Below are 9480 nucleotides of genomic sequence, written 5' to 3' on the forward strand. Positions count from 1 at the left end.
GGCAACTGAGTTAGGAAGGACGCCTGTATCTTTGTAATGACTGTGTGTATTGATACATCATCCAAAGTGTAATTAATGACTTCACCATGCTCAAAGGGATATTCAATGTCTGCTTTTTTATGTTTACCCATCTACCAATAAGTGCCCTTCTTTGCGAGACATTGGAAAACCTTCCTGGTCTTTTTGGTTGAATCTGTGTTTGAAATTCACTGCTTGATAATTGTATGTGTCGGGTATAGAGATGACGTTGTCATTAAAAAATCATGTTAAACCCTATTATTGAGTCCATGCAACTTATTATCTGACATGCTAAGCACATTTTTACTCCTGAACATCTTTAGGCTTGCCATAACAAAGGGGTTGAATACTTGGGGTCAGCTTTTCATTTTTTATTAATTTGTAAAAATGTCAACAAAAAAAACATTATTCGACTTTGACATTATGGGCTATTGGGTTCAATTCAGGCTATACAACCACAACAGTTTGAAAAAGGTCAAGGGGTGTGAATATTTTCTGAAGGCAGTGTGTGTTGTGTGTGTGTGTGTGTGTGTGTGTGTGTGTGTGTGTGTGTGTGTGTGTGTGTGTTGTGTGTGTGTGTGTGTGTGTGTGTGTGTGTGTGTGCTACTTAAAAAACAATAATAATACCTAAATATAGTCATTTGCATCACTATAACCATTTTCTTAATTATCATGCCATGTGCATCATCTTAACCATGCATCTCACTCTTATTTGCATGCAACAACAAAAACTAAAATGCAGATAATTCTCATAAACTATCTAGGAGAAAGAACTATTAGGGCACAATCAAAAGACTAACAGAGTATTACAATGGTAAGTGAATTGATTCACAAGACAAATCTCCAGTGGCTATAATGAAAGAACAACTTAACTCCTTAGTAGAAATACAGCATTGTAATCATCTAATCAGGGAAAATAGGTTCTAAAATTCCTGTGATAAAACAGATTATATTGCCTCTGCCAATCATTTACAACAATGAATCCTCTAATGAGTGTGCATCTGTAGTGTACTACAATACTTTGTCTCTGTAGTGTATTCAAAATATATGTATGAAATACTATATTAATCCAACCTGTACAAACAAAGATTCTGTCCCAACGTGGTGCTACACTGACTTCCTCCGGGAGTGGGGGTACTCCTTGAAGCTGTGCCGAGGCGAGAGTGTGTTCCCTGGGGACGAGAGTCCTGTGTTGTCCCTGGGGGAGCAGCCTTGGGTCCTGTAGGAGATGGAGCTGTAGGAGACAGAGTTAATGTTACACCCGTGGTGCTCGCTGCGGGAAGGCAAGGGGCTGTCACACACCCCCAGACGGTAGCACATACAGGAGCACAGGGAGCCCAGGGGGGACTCTGTCCTTAGTCTGCCTGTGCCATGCAGCTGTAAGTGCAGCCTCTGTTTGCAGGGTGCTCCCCTGGCCCTGTCCCTCTCCTTCTGCTCCTCCACTGGGGAGGTGATGAGGTTAGTGCGGCTGGTGCCCTCCTCCATGGGCCGGAAAAGGTTGCTGTGACTGCGGCTCTGCCCCATCCTGTCCCTCTCCCTGATCCTAAGCACTCCTCTGCCCTGCCCTGGTCCTCCTCCATGGAGCCCCATGGTCAGCAGGCCCCTCTCTCTCTTGATGGAGGCCCTCTCCTGGGCGTCCCTCCTCTCGTCCTCTGTGTTCATGGTGAGGAAGCGCAGCACYACCAGGTTGAGGAAGGCTCCKATCACTGTCARYCCMACCAGGATGTACATGAAGCTGAAGGCCACATAGGGCGTCTTCTCCTGGAGGTCCTCCTTCTTCTGCAGGGCCACAAAGTCCCCAAACCCAATGGTGGTGAGCGTGATAAAGCAGTAGTAGTAGGCGTGGAAGAAGGTCCAGCCCTCGTAGTGGGAGAAGGCTGCTGCCCCGACACACAGAGTGCCGATGCAGGACAGGAAGCCCACCGAGACCATGTTCTCCATGGACACCTCAGTCCTCCGTAACCCCAGGCACTGCTTGGCCCTGCGCAGGAGGTAGCGGACGAACGTGTTCATCCTCTCGCCCAGGCTCTGGAACATGACCAGGGTAAGAGGGATGCCCAGCACAGCATAGAACATGCAAAAGACCTTCCCAGCATCTGTGCCTGGAGCTGCATGGCCATAACCTGTGGAGATAGATGCCACAGTTACTCTTTACTGTAGGTGATTGTAGACCAATACTGGGGCTTTTGAAGCCAATGGCTAAGGAATGCAGAGAATAAGGAAGTACATACTACAGTATTCTGTTCAATTTATTAAATTACACTTTAAAATAGGCCATTGGCTACCTGCAATGCAAATTGAACATCCCTAACTTCTGCACAGTAGGCTATTCACCTATGCAGAACACTGCAGACACTGTATTTAGAAAACCATTTCCTGACACCTGCAACACACTCAGACATAACAAAAGTAGTTGAAGCAAGCAAAACTTGCCAATGGTGGTGATGACCGTGATGGCAAAGTAGAAAGACCCGGCGAATTTCCACTGTCTCCCGGCGTGGTGGGGCTCCGCTTGCAGCACCACCTGCTCGATCTGCCGGTAGTCGTCCTCGGACAACCGGTACTTCTTCTTCATCTCGGTGCGCTTCAGCTCCAGGATGCGTCGGCGGGAGCTCTCCGTCTCTGATTCAAGCGCGTCGAACACCGCGGCTCCCACCAGCAGGTAGGAAAACATGCAGAGGATGAGAGAGAGGGTCCGCACATTCTGCTTCTTCATCTTTCAAGCCCTCGGAGCCGAAACACTCAGCCGGATCTCTGAGAGAGCAGACGCACCCTTACAGGTGGTAGTGGTGCTCACTGTCGTCCACCTCTTTCGCCCCCTCTGGCTGTTGCGTAGAATCCAGCAGCAGTGGTGTTGGAAGGACGCGCAAACAGATAAGAGAGAAAGTGAATGGAATGTAATGTACAGTACGTTGTGTTCTTTTCCCCTTCAAACAAAATGCACGCCAAGTCCTAAGGCTAGGCTACGTGGATTCACTGTGCATTGCTGTCAATGACATCTAAAATATTCCCAACATTTTCCAGCAGTTTCTCAATCATAATTTGTATTCTTTGCATATTGTAGAACGTTTAGAGAGAATCAATGCTCGCGAGATTTTTGAGATTCTGTCCAAAATATAAATTTCTCCAGCGTTGTGCATGCCGTGATATGGAGAGGCTATAGACTAAATTTGAAAATGTTTGACTTCAATCTCATGCAAAATGCATACTGTTGCCTCTTATCAAAAAACATATATAGGCCTATACATTTACAAAACAAAATACCGATTATATCCACTGTTATTTTATTATTGTTTTACTATTTTAATGTATTTCTTAATTCTTAATTTTTATTCAAGTATATAGCCTATTGATTTTATATTTGCATAGAAACGTTGAGTTTAATTTTTCTCACCTTTTATTCATTTATTTGTTAAGCACCTCGAAATGCATTTGTTGTAAGAAATGTGCTATATAAATCAAGTTTGATTGGTTTAAATATATATACATACCAATCCAAAGTTTGGACACACCTACTCATTCAAGGGTTTTTCTTTATTTTTACTACATTGCATAATAATAGTGAAGACATCAAAGCTATGAAATAACACATATGGAATCATGTAGTAACCAAAAAAGAGTTTAACAAATCAAAATATTTTTTTTTTATGTGAGATTTTTCAAAGTAGCCACCCTTTACCTTGTTGACAGCTTTGCACACTCGTGGCATTCTCTCAACCAGCTTCCCTTAAAACAACACAAGGATTAATGCACTTGAGCCAATCAGTTGTGTTGTGACAAGGTAGTGGGGGTATACAGAAGATAGCCCTATTTGGTAAAAGACCAAGTCCATATTATGGCAAGAACAGCTAAAATAAGCAAAGAGAAACGACAGTCCATCATTACTTTCAGACGTGAAGGTCAGTCAATCCATAAAGCATTTAAAAACTTAAAGTTTTTACAAGTGCCATTGCAAAAACCATCAAGAGCGATGATGAAACTGGCTCTCATGAGGACCGCCATAGGAAAGAAAGGCCCAGAGTTACCTCTGCTGCAGAGGATAAGTTCATTAGAGTTACCAGGTTCAGAAATTACAGCCCAAATAAATGTTTCACAGAGTTCAAGTAACAGACACATCTCAACATCCACTTTTCAGAGGAGATTGCTTGAATCAGGCCTTCATGGTCGAATTGCTACAAAGAAACCACTACTTAAGGACACCAATAAGAAGAAGAGACTTGCTTGGGCCAAGAAACACAAGCAATGGACATAAGACCGGTGGAAATCTGTCCTTTGGTCTGATGAGTCCAAATTTGAGATTTTTGTTTCCAACCGCCGTGTCTTTGTGAGATGCAGAACAGGTGAACGGATGATCTCCGTATGTGTGGTTCCCACCGTGAAGCATGGAGGAGGAGGTGTGATAGTGTGGGGATGCTTTGCTGGTGACACTGTCAGTGATTTATTTAGAATTCAAGGCACACCAACATGGCTACCACAGCATTCTGCAGCGATACGCCATCCCATCTGGTTTGCGCTTAGTGGGATTATCACTTGTTTTTCAACAGAACAATGACCCAACACACCTCCAGGCTGTGTAAGGACTATTTGACCAAGTAGGAGAGTCATGGAGTGCTGCATCAGATGACCTGGCCTCCACAATCACCCAACCTCAAACCAATTGAAGTGTTTTGGGATGAGTTGGACTGCAGAGTGAAGGAAAAGCAGCCAACAAGTGCTCAGCATATGTGGGAACTCCTTCAAGACTGTTGGAAAGGCATTCCAGGTGAAGCTGTTTGAGAGAATGCCAAGAGTGTGCAAAGCTGTCATCAAGGCAAAGGGTGGCTTCTTTGAAGAATCATATTTTGATTTGTTTAACGCTTTTTTGGTTGCTACATGATATGTAGTATGTGTTATTTCATAGTGTTGATGTCTTCACTGTTATTCTACAATGTAGAAAATAGTAAAAAATAAAGCAAAACCCTTGAATGAGTTTGTGTGTCCACACTTTTGACTTGTACTGTATATATATGCAGCCTGGTTTTCTGTTGGAGTATCCAAGCCTACCCACATTCAACAAGTTTCTCTGTGTCCCAACACAACCCTAGAAACCCACAGATAAGAAATTGTAACATAAATCTCTGCGCGCCCACGGAAAGCGAAAAAGCATGTTAATGAGCACTCTCTCTCACTCAATATTGACAGAGTGCTGAATCTCCGAATGAAAGCATTCAGCACCAAGGACAGCAACTAGTGGAGGCGTGCATAGGCGGTCTGACCGAGGCTGCGCATTGGAACTTAGTCTCGTCTAAACCAAATGACTCCCAAAATAACACATTTCATATCCCAAGTGGTCTAAGATAAGTCATGATTTTCTTGCAAACACAGCAAAACATTTCTGAACGTCAAATAAGTGACCTTAATCCATTTAAGAATTAGATTTTTACAAACCTCAAATTAATCTGACACACCTGTGCCGCCTTGATTGTATATGCAACGTGGCACTCCTGTCTTATCCATAGCATATGCCTATGTCTATAAATGCCCAACGCGTAAATGAATCTACAACTCCCATCCCAGGGAGATAAAGAGAGGCTCCGGTCTTTTCCGTTTGCACTGCTTTGATTGCCTTGATTTGTGAAGCGTGTGCGCGGGACTCAGTGGCTACTCCGTTAATGTATTATTCCAAGTGATGACCGGTGGTGCTGGCTCAGATGATTCTTAAAGAGGCCCACTTAATGGCCTACCCGGTGGATCGATGTGACGCCCGCGTCTTTAGGAGACTGCCACTGCGATTTATAGACCATAAATTAAATCGGAGGTGTAGCAGCCTGTAAACCAAATAGGCTATGGAACCAGTGACCATGTTCCAAGTATTGCTAGTTTAGATTCAATCCAAATTAGAACGTATGTGCACTGGCCCCTATTAGAGTGACTGTTGTAGGCTAAACTTCACCGTCACCAATGGCCAGAGTAAAAATATTGTACTTGCGGGCTATTCAAGTACGATAACTAGCTTACACTGTTCATTAGCAGCAGTGTGTTACTTTTCTCATTGATTTCTATAGCTCTGCTACTATACTAGAAACGCAATAGGCCTATATTCAGTTCAGTCACCAGGGCAACAGAATGAACATCCCTGTGCCGTTTTGATATGTTTTATAGCCCAGTGATCCCTCCCTTCCCACGCTCGCAGCTCCAGCAGAGACAAATTAAAACACATGCTGTGTTTATTCCTGGAAAAATCTTCAAAAAGCCAGATGCTCTATAATTTTGTTCCAGGCAACATGCTTGCTCTTTTTGTGCAGTTATTCCAGAACTTCAGCTTATGTGCCAAAAGGTTTCATTTCATTAGTTTAATATGTGATAAGCACATTTTATTAAATGGGCACAGATGTTATGGTTGTGATTTAGCCTAGAGATGAACAGGTTTGACTTCATGCTTTCAGTTGAATGAAGGGTTTATTTGGCTATAAAGCGCAGAATCAATGACAGTTGAGCGACTATCAAAGAGCTCAGCCAAGCCTATCTGAGGCCATTTCCATTTTCCACCATCACTCCTGAAATCCCTACCAAAGCCACACAATCATCCCCAGTATCAAATTGCCTCAGTCATTCCTCTATTCTCCTCTGAGACAGTGAATGTGGTAAGTATTCTTACATGTTATGACTGTATGGGAGTTACATGGTGATTTTTGTATTTTAGATTTTTTTTTTCAGATGAGTTGCAAGACATTTTGAGATACAAGGGCCACTGTACCAAAATGTTACCCGTTCATATTTTAATTAGGCTATATCCATTATTACATGTGTGCGTGTGTGTTTGCTCAGTGACTGGAAACCTACAGGTGATAGCGGTTGCTATAGTAACTCAGACCAGCACCACAGGCTTGATCAGGGCTTTATTTATCCAAACCACAATGACATCCATCCCACCGAGCAACAAAACTGCTTGAGCTGAACTCAAATCCCCCCCTCCACTAAGAATTACATATTTTGGTAGGAAAAGGGAAATATTAACAGTGAAATGAGGGGGAAAAGAGTTGAGCGTTAGAACATTCTCTACTGAAACAAGCAGCGTCAGAGTATTGCAGCTGTATTGTTTGTGTGGTTGCGTTGCGTTACTCGGTGTTAAGTGGCTGAGGCAGCGCGCTTGAGTCCCAGTTGTAATTCAAAGCGGCTCACACCAAATCAATTACATCTCCAGTGATAACAGAAGCGCCTTGCGGCGCTAACAGCAACCCGTCGATTCCCCTATGCCTTTCTCTCTCCTTCTCTGTGGCTGCTGGCGTCAGGGAGGGAGCTGTAGCGGAGTAAGCTAGGGATTTAATCTATTCACCGGGGTAGTAGTGAGGGAGGGAGGAAAAGGGGCAGGTACATGGGATCAAAGTGTCGTTAGAAAAAGAGACACTCCATCGAAAACATTGTAAACAAACTGTGTGAAATATCTGCTCTTTAAAACAATGCGTGATGCGCATCAGGCCTCACTGTGACAGCACAAACAGTGTTGACCTTGAGTTCATAAACATGTCTGAAACATCACAGCAAATATTTGTTGCATTTGACAGGGCTTGAAAATGGGAACATAAAGTCTGCTTCATCCTTCCACCCAGTTGGCACCACTCAGTTGGCACCACTCAGTTGGCACCACTTTACCCTGAAGATGTTGTCTCTCTGTTCAATGTCTTTTACACCTGAAAACTGGAACCTATAATCCCAGCGCTGATGAATGTGTAGAGCAGGTGTCAACCTTTTTCAACAAATTATTATTCTCCCACACATCCATAACAGACACAGTCTGAAGGCTGTTGATAGATTCATCCTTTTCAAAGGTGACACCAGATATCTTCTCTTTCAAATCTAATAATATTCTCCAATCTCTCCCCCAAGCCACTTCAGACAGAGGTCTTTAAAGTCTGTGGCGGCGTGGTGAATCGCTGTGCCGTCACACCTTTCTCAAGATAAGAGGACGAGGCGTCGGGCAATGAAAAGAGGGCTGTGAGCCTGGAGGCATCCTTCTCTACCCAGCAAAGCTTATCCATCATCAACTCCTGGAAATGAAATGTAAATGTGGCACAGCGGAGGAGAGCTTAGAATAAATTAAGCTCCTTGGGATAAGTCAAACTTTAGGAAATAAATAAACTGGGGAGCGAGGAGTAGAGAGAGGTGCCATGCAGGGAGATGAGAGGAACAGAGAGAATAAGAAAAGGATGTCATGAGACAAGACCAAAGTAGGGAAAGGGATTAGACAAGGGATATATCTACTGACATCCAGCCAGGTGAAAAGGTAAAGAGGGAGACTGTGAGAGTTTGTTAACCAAGCACCTATAGTAGATGTCGAGAGAGAGAGAAAGGAGGGAGAGCGTATGTAATTAATGAGACAATCGCCTCGTCACTTAACAATTCATTCATTCTCGATCTCTCCCCAGGTCGCGTTAAGATACGTCTTTGTTCTCCATCGCCTACAATAAAAAAAAACACGCCCACGACAAACATGGGGGGAATACCAGAGGGGTGTAAGAATAATGAAATGTAGATGGGTCGTCGATGAAACAGTGCTGTGTAAAAAACAAGGTAGCAACAAAATGTCGATCAGAATGAAAAGTGGATCGTCGGGGTGATGTTCAGGCAAGGAAAAGGCGAGGTGGACGTTGACCGCCTCGACGACGTCCGCTTTCTTCCGATCCAACGAGGATGGCGACGGTCTGCTCCCGCTCGTACCTCCCGCGTAGGAATTAGTTCGTCTCGCAACATCTACATATTTTCGACAATGAACTCCCCAGTAACATTTCGACCTGTAAGTTACTTGCCCTCAGAATTGTTTTATGACAATTAATATGCGTCTTTCTCCTCACCAGTTTCCTCAGCACAATATACTGTTGGATTCTCTCTGTGATGTCCATTCTTTGCGCAGGGCTAGCTTTCATTTTCATTGGTTCAGCTTCCTTGTCTAAAACTTGAAGAGATGTAATAGTGTGAAAGTAAAAATGGATTGTTCTTAGAATCAGCTGATATCATACTCGGATCATACGTAAGGTTTAGGTCAGTCAGATAATGATAAGTTCGCCTCGTCGCTTACCACAATATGGAACATCGGCATCACCTGGCTCACTCTTTCTCCTGGCTTCCCCCTCCCTCCCCGCACCCGTCCCTCGCTTCTGCCGGTTAATTCCCGATCCTCAGGCGACCCACCTCTGCCCGCTCCTCGCCTCTGGGCGACTCTTTTATACTCGTCTATAACCTCATATCCCCCTGGCCTTTCTCTTACTTGGCCGTTCTCTTCTTCCTCTCTCTGCCCTGCGGCCTTCCTCTTTCCCAGGCACGACGAGGGGGGGAGTCTCTGCTCTCTCGTCTCTCTCTCTCTCTCTCTCTCATCTCTCTCGTCTCTCTCTCGTCTCTCTCTCTCTCTCTCTCTCTTCTCGTCTCTCTCTCTCTCTCTGTCTCTCTCTCTTCCTCTCCTCGCGTCTCTCGTCTGCGTCTCTCTTC

At 44.2% G+C, this 9480-nt stretch overlaps 1 protein-coding gene across 1 annotated transcript; it reads right to left on the reverse strand.

Annotated features, from left to right (window-relative positions):
* Positions 1-681: 681 nt before the first annotated feature.
* LOC111966888 (potassium channel subfamily K member 15-like) lies at positions 682-2743 on the reverse strand. Its single transcript, XM_023991842.2, has 2 exons — positions 2452-2743; positions 682-2141 (listed from the first exon to the last, which is right to left on the reverse strand). Exons 1-2 carry the CDS (start codon positions 2732-2734, stop codon positions 1126-1128), a joined length of 1299 nt encoding a protein of 432 aa, XP_023847610.1. The 5' UTR covers positions 2735-2743; the 3' UTR covers positions 682-1125.
* Between the last annotated feature and the right edge of the window lie 6737 nt (positions 2744-9480).

This window comes from Salvelinus sp. IW2-2015, linkage group LG7, assembly GCF_002910315.2.
Source record: "Salvelinus sp. IW2-2015 linkage group LG7, ASM291031v2, whole genome shotgun sequence".
Lineage (NCBI taxonomy): Eukaryota > Metazoa > Chordata > Actinopteri > Salmoniformes > Salmonidae > Salvelinus > Salvelinus sp. IW2-2015.